Source organism: Mytilus californianus, unplaced genomic scaffold (genome assembly GCF_021869535.1).
Source record: "Mytilus californianus isolate M0D057914Y unplaced genomic scaffold, xbMytCali1.0.p SCAF_7, whole genome shotgun sequence".
NCBI lineage: Eukaryota > Metazoa > Mollusca > Bivalvia > Mytilida > Mytilidae > Mytilus > Mytilus californianus.
The window spans coordinates 82,979,951-83,000,661 of NW_026262723.1; the positions used below are offsets into that span (position 1 = coordinate 82,979,951).

The window sequence follows — 20,711 nt, forward strand, 5'->3', positions numbered from 1 at the left end:
AAGAACCATTCGAATATTTAATATAAATGTTCGATCAGTTTGTAATAAAAACCAGAATTATAAGAGATTGTCAATTCAGTTAAACCTGATATCATTATTGAAAATGAAAGCTGGTTAAATCATACAACACCTTCATCAGAATATTTTCCACCAAACCTTTATAAGGTGTACAGAAAAGTTAGAACACCAAATAAGTGAAAAAAAAAGTCATAGAGGTGTACTTTTAGTAATAACAAAAGAGTTCATAAACTCAGAAATCAGCGAGTTACAAACAGAATGTGAACATGTATGGTCCGAAATTAATATCACAGGTACAAGAAAGATATTTGCTGTTATTTACTATCGACCTCCCTCTGATGACGAAACATCCCATGAAAATGTTAACATATAGATAAATAGACTTAACAAATGATCACAACCTACAGCAAGAAACAGATAAAGCTAAACGTATAGACAGAATACTAGATATCTTCTTTACAAGAAATCCAAAAAATTCAAATAAAATCACAACTTTAACAACAATTAGCCAAGCAGATCTTGACAAATTTTACATAGAAATAGATAAGTATGGCTCCACCTAAGTTTCATGCAATATGAAGAAAAAGTGATTTAGTTTATGTTACTAATATGCTTTATATTTTATTATGTGACACATTTTGAGTAAAAATAAATACATATTCAACCATAATTGTTGATGCCTACTATTATTGCCATTATATCATAATAAAAATTCAGATGGGCATGTTTTCCTCACTAGGAAAGTATTGGAAATATGATGGATGTTATAACATATATCTTCTGAGAACAGGCTATTTGTGATAAACTATTTAGCATTACAATAAATATGGAATCTCCCAAACAACATATCATTTTTTTTATTTGTAGCCTTGCACCTTTCTCTCGTAATTTTATATTTCATAATATGTGCTGCATCTTTTGGAAAACAACAATTGAAAGTATTGATACATTGATAATTTGGTAAAGATTCACTTATTTATGCTGTTAAATTAGATAGATTAATTATTTTTTCTGATTATTTTTATTCTGTGCATCTTGTATTTTGTCACTTCCGGTTCTGTTTGACTACATGTGATGCCAAATTTACAATGTTGTTTAGGCAGCTTTCTGCAAAGTTATTTTTGTTGCGGTCTTTACTAACGTCACCCTAAAGACATCTAAAGGAGGGTACAAACGATTATTTTTGATATTTTTTTAGACAAAGGTCCAATGAACAAATGCAAACAAACAGGTTTTTCATAGGACCCTGTTCATGGAAGAAAATAGAATCGGAAAAACGTTATTTTCCCTTCTTTTAGGAAGATGCAAAACTGCAATGATTGGTTGCCATAGTTGAGCATTCTGTTTATCAACTTTAATTTTTAGAACAAATGTGTAACTATGATAATATATATTTATAATATCGAAATTAATTAGCAGTTTAAAAAAAATCTGTGATGAAAAACTGCAATTTATGAGGTTTTAGAACTGAAATTTAAGGGTTGTTATGGTGCTATGTTAACCATAGCAACCAAATGTACAACACATGTGTTTCTGGTATTTTTATGAATTTTCTATCAAAATAGATCATATTTAATGACAGCATTATATATATAGATAAATCTACTCTCATGAATAACATAAACGGTGCCAATTTTTACTGAAGACTACAATAAATTACAACAAGATTTAGACGCTGCAGCAAGGTTGGAAGCAGATTAGCTGATGACTTTTTACACAGACAAGTGTGCCAAACTTGTAACTACAATATCCCATAAAAAACATATTTGTACTATTACCCCACCTCTGAATAAATCAACCAGTCCCTTTCCCTAATTAGCACCACGTGAAGACCGTGTATTTCTTATACTCGGTCAATATTTTAGCAATACCCTGACAAAGACCGTGTATTTCTTATACCCGATCACTGTTTTTTCTACATAAGAAATGCCTGTACCAAGTCAGGAATATTACAGTTGTTTTCCATTCGTTAGATGTGTTTGAGCTTATGATTTTGGCATTTTACAAAGGACTTTCCGTTTTGAACAAAGTGCAATTTGGTATTAGACTATATGTTTTTAAGACGATCACAGGAAAATATGCATGGAATGAAAGAAATCAACTTTTGAAGTTCTAAATGATTCAAAGACTGGACTTAAATATGTCTCAAAGTGTGGAGATGAACTTACTAAAAATCATAGAGGTAATGATAGAGAATCAACATCTGGTGTTATTCCCAAGTTCCCTAGATCACCCTATTATCCTGTCAAATCGTTTGAAAAGTACATCAACAGACTTCATCCTGTATGCACTAATTTATGGCAGAGACCGAAGGAATCGTTGAGTGATGACGATACAGTTTGAGACTGTAACTCTCGATTAGGAGCAAAAAAAACATCGGCAAAATTCATGATGCAGTTGAGTGAGGGGCTAAACTTTCCCAAATTTACACAAAACGTTCCATTTGTGCGACTGCAGCAACAATATTGACAAAAAGTATGTTTCATTCATCTCAAATAATGGCAGTGACAGGACATAAATCGGTTCAGTCTCTCACTGTTTATCAGAAAACTGATACTGAAGAGAAAATTGCAATGGGTCATGCAATGGAAAAGGTCTAACCCCCAAAATTCTGCTGTTCTAGCATAACTGCCACCTAAAAATTCAACTTTATTTGCTTTGCCGCCACCTGAAACAGCAATAGAATGTACTATTATTGTGCCGATTATGCAAGAATGTGGAAATGGACCTTGTCGTTCAGTCGCGGTTTCGGGATTTCAGGGTTTGAATTTTTCTTATATCTTTACTGACTTTACTTCAAGTTCATTGCAAACCGAGACAAATATCTCAAATGTTCAGAATAAACCAATCCTGCCCGCTTTTTCAGGATGTACCATTGGAACAATAAACTTCAACTTTAATGTTTCAAAATGACATTTCTGATCTTTTCGTAACATTATTTTGCAAAATTTACTGTGATATCAGTTGTTCATGTTGTTTTTCTTGTTGTTATTGTTGAATTAAATTTTTGTTTACATTTATATTTGTAGTATTTAACAAAGATAAAGCCGGTCATCTCTTACATGTGCATCATTTGGTGTTTGTCGTCTCAAACATGTGCATCACTTAACATTTGTCGTCTCAAACATGTGTATCATTTGGCGTTTGTCGTCTCAAACATGTGCACAACTTGGCATTTGTCGTCTCAAATATGTGCATCATTTGGCGATTGTTGTCTTAAATATGTGTATGCCCCATTTGGTGTTTGTCGTTTCAAACATGTGCATCGATGGGGTAATTTCGTTACATTGTCATTTAGTGACTATGTAACTAATAAACCATCCTTTCTTGAATCCGTTACATTTTCTAAATGCCTGTGTGTTACTTTACAATCAAATCTTAAGTAACCTACATTATGACAGCATTATATCGAACGGATTCTTTTAATGAAATCCTAAAAAATCAAACACAGACATGAAATCCAGAGCATACCAAGCAATAGTAAAACTTCAACTAGAATACAGCTGCATCATACGGGACCCTCACACAACATATGCTACACAATAAAAATAGAAATGTTTCATATGGGAGCAGCTATATACATTTGTGATAACAACCATAACCCAAGTGTTATAACATATATGATGAATAACTTACAACTACCTACATTAGCTGAACACGTCTTAAAATGCGACTAATAATATTTTATAAGTTATTAACGGCCTTATTGCCAAACTATCTGAAATAGTGTTACTAAACGACAGCAGAACAAGACAAAACCACCCAAACACCTACAGACATGTACGAACCACAAGGAAAACATATAAATGGTCTATTTTTTACACACCATCATTCGGTGGAACATGCTACAAATAGCTACAGTACAGTCAATCATAGTTTTAACTTCAAAGCACACCTTACATAATGTATTCTCTGTCCACTGATTCAAACCAGATACTAAACTGTTAATTTAATCACTTTTTGTAATATACATGCACATATTGTTAAACGCATATAGTACTCTTTGGCATTTACAAGAAAGATCAGTTTTGGTAAATAAGACACATGCGCAAAATAGTATTTTTTTGTTATACAACTAAAGAAACAAAGTAGCTGGCGTCGCTATCAAGTTTATACATGTACATACAAACTTTTTCTCTCCTAACAGTATTGACAAATCTGTAAATATATATTTTTCGGGGTAACAATTAGTAATAAAATGAACTCACCATGGAAATCCAAGCTGTCTACAAACTACCATGGCAGCATTTACAGTAAAATTATCATCACAAACTGTTCCCCATCTTTTATGTATCAAAATTTCTAAGCGACCATGATCATAGTTTGACAGTCGAATGGGTATACCTCCTATAGAAATAGTCAAATCAATATTCAACAATGTTTATAGTATATGTCAACACTAATACGCGATGTAAAGCACATTTTAGAAGAGTATTAAGATTTGGTTTGTTCAACGGTGTAAATTTGGAAAGAAAATGATGAACCAGCAAAAACTTTCAAATTGAAACTTGTATGCTAAAACCTAAAATAAGGATAATGTCTTAAGACTAATCGTTACTGTCACAATAGTTCTCTGTTCTCAAATTTGTTACAATTCTTGGGCTTAATATGTTCTATATTTAGAAAAATGTTCATATTTCTAGATTTTTGTTAAAAACAATTTTGAATAATTAAAATGTAAATTAAAAATACGACGTTTCTAACATCAATATGCAGGTTTAGTTTAAACGTGTAACGAAGATTCCAGTTTTAAAGACAAGTGGGGTTTTTTAAGCGTTTATCAGGTAGGTTAGAGTTTGATAATTTATCTACCATGAATACAATGATTGATTTGAGTTAGTAATTTAAATTATTTTAATAATGAGTCTAGACAGAACAAACAAAATCGATTGAGTCATACTAGTTTTGAGTGTTAAAAAATCAGATTATTTAGATTAAGAAGATGTGATATGAGTGCCAATGAGACAACTCTCCGTTCAAGTCACAATGTGTAAAAAGTAAACAATTATAGGTCAAAGTACGGCCTTCAACACAGAGCCTTGGCTCACACCGAACTGCAAGCTATAAAGGGCCCAAATATGACTAGTGTAATACAATCCAAACAGGAAAACCAACGGTCTTATGAACCACATCAACAAACGACAACTACTGAACAACAGGTTCCTGACTTAAACAAATGCATCGGGTTTAAACGTTTTAACAGGCGCCAACCTTCACCCTAACCTGAAATAGTAGTGTAACATTACAACATCGAAAGACACACTACAAAATATCGATTGAAATGGCTTAACGCAATCAAAAAGACATATTAACAAAAACAAGTAAACATACACTGAACGAATAAATTTGATCTATGACACAATATAAATACAATATTAAATAAAAAAGGGGGAGATGTAAAACAATGTCAAAAAGACAACTATAACCTTGGACAAAATGGCGTTAAATAAAATAACTTACACAGGTATTTATATAAAAGAATTTTGTTGTTAGGAGTACGGAAATATTTTTTACAAAATAAATAAATTTGTTGTTCATAGTACGAGAACAGAAGTGAAAACTTATCGTCATACTGAATACTTATCAAAGGTGGTACATATTGAAAATAGTGAGACGAGATATAACACAAAATAGGTAAACATTGACTTACAAATTGTGTCAACAAGTCCAATTAACACGAAAGTACGATTTGAGAGTACTCGCAGTTACTGAAAGCAAGTTAAAAGCCAAAAACAATTAATAATAATAAATCATGCATCAGAGACTAACATCAACTAAAACACATCCCAGGGATTTAGTGTTTTAACGCCATAGACAGTCAAAGAAGACATGACTTGTGCAATGCCAAAATAAAAGTATCGACATGCAGTAATAAATATGTATAATATTACATATAGATAAAGCGATCTCTATATAGAAAATGAACGTGGATGTGTATTTTACATCCCCAAAAAACATTCGAAAAGAATACATATTAAGTTATGTTTTAATTCGTTGATGACAAAGTATTTGTTCCAATGTAAACAATATTCAAAGATCGTAGTAGAACATTAATAAGATAACCTTTACTAATAAGAAGAGGTACAGCCAAATTTACTAATCAAATCTTTGTATCTATGAATGAATTTAGTAAAAGTTTTATATGCATGAAAACAGTGACACAGTGCATATTGTGTTTGAAAATGCTGCGACAAAGAAGCCAAATATTGTAAATTTCTAAAATCATGAGTTTTAGTAAAATGATAAAATGTAAAAAAACAAAAAGAGATGTGGTATGATTGCCAATGAGACAGATATCCATCAAGTTCAAATGAAGTGGATGTAAGCAATTATAGGCAACCTTACGGCCTTCAACAATGAAAACCCATACCCTATGGTCGGCTATAAAAGGCCCCGACATGAAAAATATGAAATTATTCAATTGACAAAACAATCGGCCTAATTTATAACAAAACAATTTACGAAAAACAAATATGACTGACATGAACCAACGACAACCACTGAAATGCAGGCTCATGACTTGGGATAGGCACATAAAGAATGTGGCGGGGTTAAACATGTTTGTGAGCGCTCAACCCTCCTCTAACCTGGGACAGTGGTGTAACAGTACAACATAAGAACAAACTATAAAAAAAACAATTGAAAAAGGCTTAACTCATCAGATGGATACAAATAGAAATACATCTAACAAAAACACAGAGTTGTCGTGACAGGGTACTTATACATCCCCACAACAAAAAGACACTAAGTATAGATCTGAGAGTACTCGTTGTAACTGACAGCTAGTTCAAAGGTAATAACAACTAATAAAAAACATCATGTATCTAAGACTAAAATATCAAGGAGTACACATCCAACATCCAATGGATTTAGTGTAAAGACGTCATTAACAGTCATAAAAAAACATGACCTTGTGTAATGCCAAACTATAGGTATCGACAGACTGTGTAATATTCAGTATGGTTTTAATTTACTGATAACAAAAGCAATATTTATACCAATAAAATAATATTCAAAGATTTAATTACAGTTGTGAATAGGTAACCTCTTAGAATAAGTTTATTTAAAGGATTGATGAGATAATAGTACAGATAACATATAACATAGAAAACTAAAGACTAAGCAACACGAACCCCACCAAAAACTGGGGGTGATCTCAGGTGCTCTGGAAAGGTAAGCAAATCCTGCTCCACATGTGGCACCCGTCGTGTTGCTTATGTTATTACAAATCCGATAAATTGCCTAATTCGGTAGGTCACATTCGTGAAAAGGGAAGGGTATTGTAGTTACGACATAAGGAACATATCCGATATCATCTGTGAAACGGTTATTCCATAACGGTCAACCAACTCGTGATGGCGTCCGTAAAACTTACGAAGGGATGATTTCAACTTCACCATTGGAACTCTTGGTTTAATAGCTTCCTTGTGAGCAGCAATCCTCTATCAAGGAAATCATGATAGGAAATACAAGCCCGGGCATACCGTATCAATTGGGAGATATATACTCCGTATTACTAGTTCGGCCCGATCAGAAAGAACATACAAGAAAGTAGCACATATTTTAAACAAAAAAGTTCCTGCGCATAGCTGTAACTTTGTCAATAAGTAATATATTTGGGTAATTTTGGTTTCAAATGGAAGATTAAGGATTGGGATCACTGTTGAACCCTTGTTAAAAGTTTCTTTGGAATAATAAATAAAATATACAAAATTAAGATAGGAAGGCATATTTGTCCTGTTGCTCAGATAAGAAGTGCTTGTTTTTGTACTACCCAATTTCCGGGAACCAGTGCGCACTAATATGCAATTAAAGGTATGTTGATTTTTTCATCACAAGTCAGGATAAGGTCAAGTTTGACGTGAATTGATTATAACTTCATTTAAACTTAAGACAAAAATGCTTGAAGTTGCAGAACTTAATATAGATAGCAAGGTGGCTATTAATTAGTAGTTTTATTCCTATCACTGAAAAACATGTGAAATTCAATTTTTGGAAATTAAACCATTCAAAATGAAAATTGGTTACATTTGTTGTTAGTTATCATGATACGTCATCTTTGTTTTATGAAAAATATGTTGGTGTCAAATTACAGCCCTCAAACAGCTACAATATGGTATTTAAGCCTTTTTTGGTCATTTAGCATGCATACATGCAGTTAAGACTTAAGCTGAATTTACAATGTTTGCATTTAGACTTTAATCAATGAAACGTGTATATTTTGACTGGGTCACAGTAAAAAGGTAGCTTTTCATCAAATTATCTTGTGAGATTTAATGTTTTGTTGGGTTCCTTTTTGTATCCTTTTATGACTTAGAAAATTGATATATACTTAATTCTAACGCATATGTTACCACTAGTCCAATTTGAGCTTAAAATCAGTGAAATAGTGTTTGGACAAATGCGTTATGTGTTTTTCTTTGCTAAAAATAGATCATAGAATAAAATTAAGTAAAGTAGAAGACAGTATAGCAAGCTTGGGGCTGTTATAGGTATAAAACCATTAACTCGGCCCTATCAGAAATAACATACAAGAAAATAGTACATGTTTTAAACAAAATAGTTCCTATGCATAGCTGTAACTTTGGTTTCAAATGAAGCTTAAGGACTGGGGATCACTGTAGAACCCTTGTTAAAAGTTTCTTTGGAATAATAAGAAAATATGTGAAATTAAGATAGGAGGGCTTATTTGCCCAGTTGCTAAGATCAGAAGTACCTGTTTTAGTACTACCCAACTTCCGGGAACCAGTGCGCTCTAATATGCAATCAAAGGTAAGTTGATTTTTTCAGCATTAATCAGGATAAGGTAAAGTTTTGACATGGAATGACTATACTTTACTTTAACTTAAGACAAAATATGTATGAATGCTTGAAGTTGCAGAATTTAACATAGAAAGCAAGGGCTATGAATTAGTGGTTCTATTCCTTTTGCAAGAAACGTTACCTTGGTTGCTGTAACTTTGGCATTTTACACTTATGTCTTCTGTGTGAGAGCAGTCATGCATACCAAACGTGTTCATGCGACATTTTAACACGTTGTCTTCAGTTCCATCACAGCTGATGGCGTCCAGGTGAATTGGCACACTATCATTAGCAATAGCGTGCGTTGTTATGACTTCAGCCTTCTGCCTAAAATAATATGATAGATTAGACTGAAGAAATCTTTAGAGAATATATTATCACCTTACTCTACAATAGAATGGATGGTTGAGCAAGAAATAAATTGAATCTGCATACTATAAAGTAAATTTTCAACATTTAAAGATGAATACAGGAATAATTTTGTTCTGACTTTACCCATTTATTAACAGGGAAAAGCATTATTGTTTGTTTATTTAGATAACCACATACATATTATTTGATCCTATGGCCAAAAAAAATGGTTTTTGGAACTCGACAAAAAAGGTAAAAGTTGTACTACATGGCAAAGTCCGACAGAGAAATTGACTACAATGCATAGTTATTTTTAAAGTAGGAATAGCCCATTTTAACGACGTTTTATTCTGTATAAAATATACTCTGAAGTTTAGCAACCAATATTAGAGCGTAGAACATAATTGTTTTAAACCTGCCGGTTATGTACTTTGAGACTGCTTTCTGTACTTGCAATGATTCTTTCATCCAGTCTTGTTTGTTTGGTTTTGTTTGTATTTGTGCAAAGTGGGTAACTAATAATAAATGAAAGGTGAACATCAAAAATGAGTTATTCCCTCACCACAAAAAAAAACAATATAGTAAGTAAACAATACAAAAACCTTAACAACAAAATCATGATACTAGTAACAAGAGAAGATTAAATTGTAATTGTATACCGATGTCGAGTTAATATGGTTTATATACCTATATGGAGTTAATTCCTTTCAGAACGACAGGTCATTCTTTTGAAGAAACAACCTGGACGATACCAAGTTTCAATGAAATATGCTTCAAAGCCTAAAATAATGACCTGCGTTAGGTCATTATTTACCTAGATTGAAATACAAACTACCGAGTACTTAAACATGTAATTAGTGTTGTTGTCAATTGGGTTTTATTGTACAAATTTCTATCTTGTACATTTTTTTTTTAATGTTTAGACCGAAACAATCTTTTCCTCCGTTTATTAGGCTGAAATAAAAACCGTTAACTCTACTACATGACAAAATATTCCTATTTTCTATAGTTGAATAGCCACGTTCTTTAAAAGAAGGGGTATGATATTTGATCCTGATTCGCAATTTTTAAAGAAAAAATTGTATTGCCAGCCATAAGAGAGAAAACAATTATTCTGAAAAAATAATCTGCTTTTCCATGATAAAAATGTTGAGAAACAAGAGAAAAAATATTGCACCTCTTTATTTAGCTTATGTGATAAATAACTCACAAGGTGACTTGAATTTTTCGTACATCTTAACAAATCATTCGCTTCTCACTTCATGCAACAACTGTAACATTTATATCGTAACTGGACAGTGATTTCTAAGTTTTTATCTAGATGAATTGATGAGTTTTATTTCAATTTAAAAATTAGCCATAGGGCGTGTTTTTATCTAAGCGCGGAAGAAAAGAATATCCCACTTCAATAAGATTGGTAAAATAAGATAGAATTCATGAAAATCTTTGCAGAAAATAGTATTTGTTGACGGTATATAAGTCAGATAATGCATATTTTAAGGTTTTTCTTGTCGTATAATACACCTCTTGGTGTCAGGAGTGTCCAAAGAAAGACCTCCGTACGTCGTTTTTTTCATTTGAACAATCCTGACACCACTCGGTGTGTTATACGACAAGAAAAACCTTAAAATATGCATTATCTATAACAGAAATCAAGTTATACAGAAAACCAAGTTTAAACTTTAGTAAGCAAGACGTGCTTTCCATCTACATAAAACTTTGCAGTGGCGCTCGAATAAAACAAAATTAGAAGGCCATACCAAATACAATGATTAAGAGCATTGAAAACCAAATATTCCCAAATAGTTGAGCAAAACATTCTTGATGTCATATATAGAATATAAACCAACAGGATAAATATCTTTTAAAGCTGTACGAGCATCACGCAGGATTTCAAATTCCTGCCATTTTGTGAAATCGGGGGTAAGATATCAAGGGGACATTCAAAACGTATAATCGAAAATAATGTAACGTCACCGAGGGGGGAAAAAGACAACGACACAGGCAGACGAACATAACCATACCATGGCACGACAATGTATCCTATGGTAAATCCCATGAGCTAAATAATACGATATCTTTTTAGAAGTTTCTTCACACTGAAATGTACATTACTTCAGACTTATTGACAAAGATAGCTCACAAAATTTAAACATATACACTTTAAATACAAGTCCTCCAGAATCTTTATTGATTCAAGACTTCCAGGAAAAATCACAGCCTTACAGTATCACAGCTGATACACAATCTGCCAGTATCTTGACCAACTGACCTTTATCAGAAAGTTTAATTACTTTCATTCTAAAAAAGACAAATATGCATAAATGTTATTACCCTACATCCAAAGACATCGCTACTTGTCTAAATTACATCTGACAGTTCAACTTTAACTGCAGATAATAAAACTAGCCATTTGTCAGCCTTGCGTCATTAATTTTCTCTGTACACAAATAAACAGTTATATAAATCCAAATTAACCAGAGTTCAATGTTTACAAAACATTAAAATATTACAATACAATGACTATCCCATGACAAAACAATGTCAAGCTAGGAAAATTACAAAACGTGTATATTGTAATAATCTACAAATACCCCCCCCCCCCCCCCCCCCCCCTGAACTGGTTTGAGCTAATTTACACCTTATTCAGATCTACGTAACATATGTTGCAGTTATTTCATTGAATTTAAGTATAAAATTTGATCTATGAGCTTGATAAATTTAAGCACATGATATGACGAGTCAACTTAATTTGCATATGAGAAGAAGGACGTCTAATGGTTGGGGTGAATTTCTTTCATTTAACCACATGACAGTTGTCTTAGAGGTTATAAGTCGGTTGGACTTGTTTCGTTCTTACCTATTTAGCACGCCAAGATTTCATTTTATTTCAATATTTCAAATTATTGTCATATCGATCAATGTTTACAAGCACCTGATGTACGAAATTCCAGTGAGAATGTGTATTCCACAGTTGACTTTCCAATTGTGCGTATTTGGTTAAATTAGTAGCACACTTTGTGAGACTCAAAAGGGGAGAGTAATATCCTGATTTGTATTGGGTGATAGTTTTTCAATGAAACAAAGTATATTTAATATCTATTTAAGGGAAGTTAGATAATTTTTATTTAAGAATTGAATTCTTCTTTTTGTTAATTTATTGGGGTGTAAAAGCGTTGACCGAAATACATTTTGTATTCTAAAAACATGCGCACGGTCAACGCTTTTACAACCCTATAAATAAAGGCAACAGTAGTATACCGGTGGAAAACAAATCCGGGTTACAAACCAAAATCGAGGGAAACACATCATCTATAAGAGGAAAACAAATGAACAACAGGAACACCGAAGTGCAACAAAAGCAAACGCCAACACACATAGAAACGAACTATTTGATAACAACTGCTATAAAATTACTAAAAAAGCATTCAATACTTATAATCACATTTTTTTGCTAGGATCATGAAAACACGATTTCTATCATTTTTTTTCTTTTATTTACATGTGCACTTTATTGTTGAAGCTCGTGTCATCATGAATGTTACATTTCATTTTGAAATGAAGCTTAATTTCAGAACGACGCCAGATTGCTGTTAGCCAATCAAAATAACGTATTATAATGAAACATACAAGTCATGTAATTATAGTTTAATGAAGTAACGAGTCTTTTGGATGAAAATACGAGATTCGGATTGTTTCCTAAGAGATGATGAATTTCGCGCCACTCTTACCAGTAGCTATTGGGACAGTATGGGGATAGCTAGACTTTAGCAATTGCTATAGCTACCTAGCACATGTATAAAAGCAAGAGCGGGAGACTTTTCATGGTTCTGGGATTTTGACAGGCAACGGGAAAAAAACCACACGATTGGAATTTAAAAAAAGACCGGTACAGAGAAAATTTATTCTATTAAATATGAAAGTTGGATAAGACAACTTATATATATAGTTTACTTAAGCTTTACAATTGCTTGATGCTGAGGTTATTCTCACATTTTATGGCAACAATTATGAAGACATACGCTATTCAGGATAAGACATCATCTATTTTGATATTTTAATAATTAAAAAGTCGACTCGACAATACAAAATAAAGGCAACAGTAGTATACCGCTGTTCGAAATTCATAAATCGATTGAGAAAAAACAAATCCGGGTTACAAACTAAAACTGAGGGAAACACATCAAATATAAGAGGAGAACTACGACACAACAGAAACACAACATTAAAATGAATCACACACAGAAACAAACTATAATATAAAAATGGCCATATTCCTGACTTGGTACAGAACATTTTAAGAAATAAATGGTTTGTTGAACCTGGTTTTGTGACTAGCCAAACCTCCCGCTTTTATGGCAATGTTAAATATAACATTAAAATGACAACATTACATGACATGACTACAATACAAATAAATAGAACATATAGGACAGAGAAACATACGAATAATAGCTAACAAAGGGTACCAGGTTTAAAATTTTATACACAAGACGCGCGTTTCTTCCACACAAGACTAAGCAGTGACGCTCAGATAAAAAAAGTACGAAAGCCAAAACAAGTTCAAAGTTGAAGAGCATTGAGGACCAAAAGTTCCAAAAAGTTGTGCCAAATACGGCTAAGGTTATATGTCTTGGATAAGAAAATCCTTAGTATTTAGAATAATTCATACTTTTGCAAACAGTAAATTTTAAAACAAAATGACTATATAATAGATATACATGATAACACCGATAATACAAGGCAGAGATCGATAAACCCGTTTTGAGAAGATTGATTCATATTTAAAGCAAAGAAAGAGACGACAACTAAAGAACAAATCATTTTATTGTTTAAAAATCCTGTCATAAAAGCAACATAGCATAAGAAGTTCAATAAATATCTATTGTATACATGTATTACATTATTCCTCTGTTGTATAACGTATATTTCCCCAACCAATAACCAAGCTTGATTGGGGTATTCATTTTGACCGGTAATATTAGGTCACGCATACGTTATCCCAAACCCGTGACAATATTATTAGATGACAACCTGGATGATGGATAACCTCAGGTTTGCAAGATGTATAAAACAAAGACACGTCCGGCCTCATGAGGTTTTTTATATCAATTATATATATGTATAATGTTCCGGGCTCTTAGTTCGTAACGAAACCCATATAACATCTCATTTCTAATGAAATGTAGCTATCCTGTTACAAAGCCCGTGAAAAAAATTGTCCGAAAGGGTTCATATCAATCTTGAAAAAAGACTCTTTTGTCGAACAAATTCTACAAATAATGTCATTTTAAATGGTTTCATATTACGCATAAGAAACATAGAAAATTAACCTCGGAACGACAGAAGGGGGGTTTGGAACATCATTAAACATAGTTTAACCTATCACTTGTGTTTTATAAATGTCTTTGGCTAATCATTAATATGACAGTAAATCGTAATTTAATCAAATGGTGATCAGCTGATGAGACTTCTCGCAAATGTGAGCGGATATATTGATGGATTTTTTCCAAAGCATTTGTTGGAAATTCGTTTTTATCACAAGTTACAATGATTGCTTTCCACGCAGACAAAACGCTCAAATAAGTATATTTTGTTTTTTCTTGCATAAGGAAATTTGCTAATACTCCTGGCCTTGGTAAAATTTTTACCTTTCATGCAAAAAATGGAAATCTTCGAGGGATTGCATAACAATACTCAAGAATGAGAAGTTTTATAGCTTACAGGCTCATATAATAGCACAAATTAAGAGATGTTGGTCTGTTGTTGACTTCCTAGGAATGAATAAATATGAACCTGAGGTTCCAGTTTGGGTAACCTTCTTTTGTATGGAATTGGGGAAAATACCTTTTCTTTGTATGCACGGGAATATCATTAAAGGCATGATTTAAATAATCATATCCTGGCTAAGTAGTATACTGGCATCAGAAACCTGGCATAACAGCAACTTGACAGCTTTAGCAATGGAACATTCAACGGGTAAATCGATCTGGAAAATCTGAATTCTATATGAACAATAATAAAAAAAGTCCATTTTTTTTTAATCATAGTACACCAATATCTGACCAACATCGCAAACAAGTTTCCACATATACATACAAAACTTGTTCTCTACAATCAGTAATGGCCAATATGTAAATATATATCTTTTAAGATATCAAATGGGAAAAATTGAACTCACCATAGGAATCCAAGCTGTCTACAAACTACCATGGCAACATTTACATCAAACTTATCAGCACACACTGTTCCCCATTTCCTATTCATCAAAATTTCTAAACGACCATGATCATAATTAGACAGTCGAATACCTCCTATAAAATAGTCAAATCAATCTTTAAACAATAGTAACACTATATATCAACATCAATGCACTAATGTAAAGTACATTTAAAAAGTTTGAGACGATATAATTGGTGCAAAGGTGTAACAATTTTTGCTGGTTACACATTTCTTATAAATATAAGAAATGTGTAACCAGCAAAAATTGTTGAAAATTTTATTTTAAATACTTAAATAGAAAAATGTCTTCAGATTAGTAATTAATGTTACTACGAATATCGAAAAAGAGATTCTGTTTCGAGTCAGTTACAATTATTCAGATGAATAGGTTTAGATTTTCTATATTGAAAAATGTACTTATGTCTACGTGTTTGTCCCTAAATTTGGAATGCTTAACTATAAATAAGTTAAAACGTTTGTTACATCATAATGCATGCAAAGATTAAACGTACCGATTCTAGTTCGAAAGGCGCGTGTTTCTTGTATAACCATTATGTAGATTAGAGTTTAATAATTTATTTACCGAAAATACAATAAAAATTTTGAGTGATCAATTTTAATGATTTATTATGAGTCTTTACAGAACATCAAAAATCGCATGATTGTGAGGGCTAAGTTTGTCTGGTGGAGTTGTAAACTTTTTTTCCAAAAAACAACACATTCTTAATTCGCAGTATTTTTAAACACAAAATACAACTTACAAACTGATTTCATGCAAATACATTAAACACGATCAAGAAAAACTATCATTATGAAAGTGATATAAAATTAATTCAATACTAACAGGTTATTTTAAATAATTCAGATGGAAGTTTATATTGTCTTTGAAATGAAAGGAAGCTCTGGTAAAACTGTTATATTGAGTAAACACCCTGATAGCACCTGGGCGACTGTTTTACAGGGGGGAAATAAAAACGTACAACTCAAAACGCTAGAAAGATATTCTCATTTACAATTACTGTCACAATACCGCTGCTGGTGTACTATTAGTACTATTACCAACTCCCTCAGGCATAGTTGTGGTTAGATGAATTTTGCTAGTATTCGTAGGTTCTATTTTGCTTATACAGCTTCATACTATTCTTCTTCTAAAACATTGCTTTTCAAAGTCCCTCATTCCTATGTCCCTTCCCATTTCTATATAATCACAAGAAACCTACTTACTCAAAACGATATATTGCCAATTAACATTTCATGCAAGGTGAAATTGTGAGTAAACTAGCTTTTTGGTATTACGCCATCGGTCTAATTTCACCAAAATCTAGATGTGTTTTGTCAATTTGGGATGAAATGTCACATTTACATGAAATATTACCTTGACAATTTACACTGATGTCGTCTCCGTCAAAGTAGTGATGATAACCAATCGTATTCATGCGACATTTTAACACGTTGTCTTCATTGCCATTACAGCTGATGTTATTTAGTTGCATCGTCATACTATCATAATCAATGAAATAAAAGTGATGAACTGAAGTTCTGACGAATTCAGCATTTTGCCTAAAACAAGATGTTTGACTAATACTACAGAGATCTTAACTAAGAAACATGTTCACCTTACGTCGCAATATAATGGAAAGTTGGATTAAACGACAGTAGTTTATCTATGTTCAAATGATCTGGAATGAGTAAATAAATTGAGCATACTATAAAGGCAATTCTTAAAATTCTTAAATGACAAATACATAGAGGCTCCAAGAGCCTGTGTCGCTCACTTGGTCTATGTGCATATCAAACAAAGGACACTCTCCAACATTGTAGACGAGAAAAGACTTCATGACAAACATCTCTTAATTTGTTGATCTTGTATTACTGATCTTTAGTCTGTTTAGTTTCTCTCTATCGTCTTTAGTTTTTGCTCAAAACACAAAAGAGGGTAAAACAAATCCTCATTAAAGGGCAATCACTCCTATGAAGAGTGACAGTCTTTTAACTATATCGGCAAAATTTGACTTTTTAATAGATCTTGCCTTGTTGATCATTTTTGTGATTTAAAGTGTTTATTTATCTATTATAATTTAAATCATATAAGTCATAACGGGGAAAAAATGTGTCTCTTTATTAAAATATCATAGTTTTCATGATAATATGCAAAAAATGAAAAAAAAAATGGTAATTTGTCATTCATGGGCAATAACTCCTATAAGAATTTGTCTAACAGTTTTGATGTATATGGACAATTGGTAGAGCTCATTATTCTGAACATTTTGCTCCTTTCAGATTTTCTTTATTTATAACAGTTCAAAAAATTATAGACAAAACTTGCGTTTTACCCCTATGTTCTATTTTAGCCATGTCGGCCATGTTGGTTGGTAGGCGGGGTCATTGGACATATTTTTTAAACTAGATACCCTTTTGATGATTGTGGCCAAGTTTGGTTAAATTTGTCTCTGTAGTTTCAGAGGAGAAAATTTTTGTAAAAGATTACAAAAATTTACAAAAAAATGTTAAAAATTTACTATAAAGGGCAATCTTTCCTTAAGGGGTCAATTGACCATTTTGGTAATGTTGACTTATTTGTAGATCTTACTTTGCTGAACATTATTGCTGTTTACAATTTATCTCTATCTATAATGATATTCAAGATAATAACCAAAAACTGCAAAATTTCCTTTAAATTACCAATTCAGGGGCAGCAACCCAACAACGGGTTGTCTGATTTGTCTGAAAATTTCAGGGCAGATTAATGCTCTAAATGCTTTAGTTTCAGAGATATAAGCCAAAATCTACATTTTACCCCTATGTTCTATTTTTAGCCATGGCGGCCATCTTGATTGGCGGACGGGATCATCGGACACACTGTTTAAACTAGATACCCCAATGATGATTGTGGCCAAGTTTGGTTAAATGTGGCCTGTAGTTTCAGAGAAGAAGATTTTTGTAAAAGTTAACGACGACGGACGACGGACGCCAAGTGATGAGAAAAGCTCACTTGGCCTTTTAGGCCAGGTGAGCTAAAAATAAGAAGATATAGTACAATTGCCTATGAGACAACTCTACACCAGAGACTAACTGACATAGAAGTTAACAGCTATATGTCACCGTACGGTCCTCAACAATGAGCAAAACCCAAACCGCATAGTCAGCTATAAAAGGCCCCGAAATGACAAATTTAAAACAATTCAAACGAGAAAACCAACAGCTTTATTTATATACAAAGTAATGAACGAAAAAGAAATATGATATACAGCAACAAACGACAAACACTGAATAACAGGCTCTTGACTTGCGACAGGAACATACAGAATGTGGAGGGGTTAAACTAGTTTGAAGGCGTCAACCATCCCCTAACCTGGGACAGTTGTGTTACAGTACAACATAAGATCAAACTATAAAATTCAGTTAAAAAGGGCTTGACTCATCAGATCGATACAAAGCAGAAATAAATCTAACAAAAACACAGACCGAAGTGGCAGGGTACTTATACATCCCCACAACAAAAAAGACACAGTACTCGCAGTTACTGACATCTAGTTCAAAGCCAATAACAACTATTAAACAATCATGCATCTAAGACTAAAATATCAATAAGTACACATAAACATCCAATGAATTTAATGTAAAGACTAATGATTTTGTATAGTGTTTACTGACTTAACCATTATTTCAACAAAGAAACGTGTTTCATTTCGTTGATTTTTCATTTCAATGAACACTTCAAAATCTTTCGATTTTATGACAATGAAAACTTTCAAATAAACATAAGATGTATCTGGAACGATGTAAAAGAAAGCATATCCTGCATTGCATGCGATAACATTTTCTGTCCTATTCCATGGTAATAGAGAAAAAGAAGCATTTCAATAGCAAGTACCATAAGTCACTTAAACGTTAAAATGTCGCATACACTGCAAAGTCCAGCAGAGAAATTAACTCCAAGACATAGTTAGTTGAAACTGAAACTATTGTCATACACATGTATAGGTGACTTGGCGAACTGTTCAACTTGGTTAAGCCAACCATTTCTTTCGAAAGTGTCTCCAGTATGTACTGTAGGACAGTCATTTGCTACTTGTTCCCATGATGATAAATATTTTTATAACTTGAACGGTAGCATAGTTGAACGACGTTTCATACTGTATTAAATAAAATTCAGAATGGAAATGGGGAATGTGTCTTACGTAAACTATACTTTGAAGTAAAGTCAGCGATATTAGAGCGTAAAACAGAATAGTTTCATACTAGCCGGTTATGAACTTTTAGACTGCTTTCAATCATTGTTAGCATTCGTTCATACAGTTTATTTTATATTGTTTTGTTTGTACTTGTGTCAAGTGAGTAATTCTAGGCACCAGCGTGATGTTTAACATAAAAATGGAGATGTGGTATGTTGTTTACATTTTGAAATTATTGTCAGTTAAAATATTTGTGTAATTTTTCAGAAAAAAAATATTGTATTTTTATAGCCTAGTTGATTTTCAACAGTTTTAGCTATCTTTTAGGTTCTTATTTGCTTTGTAGCTCTACACGTATTTATACATCTTTGGTTGTTAGAATCTGGGTTTTGTATATTTTGGATGAAGCCGAAATCAGTAAGCTAAATAGTGCCTTTTCCAGTCAATAGCTTTTTTTTATTTCGACTTCCAGCAGTAAAACTAAAATGCCAAATCAAACTAATTACATTAAAAATTAAATCCTAATAGCAGAAATCGGACATTTCCTTACAGAAAATAGCAAAATAGGATATAAACATTACAAAAACCTTAACAACAACATAAGAATACCCATAAATATAAAGTTGTATACCTATGCTCATTTTTAAAAGGTTTCATAAACCCAAGTATACAGATAACTGGACAGATAACTGGACTTAAATTTGGTACGCTATCGCGCTTGTCATCTACAAAAAGTGTATCTTAAATAAGATATAAAACAGTTGAAAGGCTTAACAAGACACGAAGTTGCAAAGAACTGAAATCCAGAAAATTCCTATAAACGTGACCAAAGAAGTATAATAAAAACACCGAACTCCAAGGTAAAAACGACGCTAATAAAAACTGACAAAATCAAATGTTATCAACCAACTGAATGAGTGTAAAACAACTGCCATATTCTTGATTTGGTACAGGTATTTTCCAAAGAAAAGGTGGTTTTATAGCTAGCTTAGCCTCCCACTAGTTATTCACGTTCCGTTATAATGACACAACTGGTTGAGCAACCCAAAAAGACATTATAGGTTAGAGTAAAGTGAAATAATTGGGAAACAGCAGCTAAAACTGTGAAAACATACACCACAGACATACAACACAACTGACTTA

The 20,711-nt window shown here is 32.5% G+C and overlaps 1 protein-coding gene across 1 annotated transcript; it reads right to left on the bottom strand.

Annotated features, from left to right (window-relative positions):
- Window positions 1–3,863: 3,863 nt before the first annotated feature.
- On the bottom strand, window positions 3,864–16,946 carry LOC127709539 (neurotrypsin-like). The gene is made up of 5 exons (XM_052215142.1): window positions 16,769–16,946; window positions 15,353–15,485; window positions 8,963–9,147; window positions 4,227–4,365; window positions 3,864–3,873 (listed from the first exon to the last, which is right to left on the bottom strand). Exons 1-5 carry the CDS (start codon window positions 16,890–16,892, stop codon window positions 3,864–3,866), a joined length of 591 nt encoding a protein of 196 aa, XP_052071102.1. The 5' UTR covers window positions 16,893–16,946.
- Window positions 16,947–20,711: the final 3,765 nt, after the last annotated feature.

Bases quoted from the DNA above. Each gene is read 5' to 3' on its own strand.
- LOC127709539 (XM_052215142.1), bottom strand. From the start codon at position 16,892: ATGACGATGCAACTAAATAACATCAGCTGTAATGGCAATGAAGACAAC. The intron at 9,148-15,352 runs GTGAGTTCAATT...ATATTATTTTAG, and splicing joins AGACAGCTTGGATTCCTATG to GCAGAAGGCTGAAGTCATAA. The intron at 4,366-8,962 runs GTAACGTTTCTT...CTATTTCTATAG, and splicing joins CCAAAGTTACAGCAACCAAG to GAGGTATACCCATTCGACTG.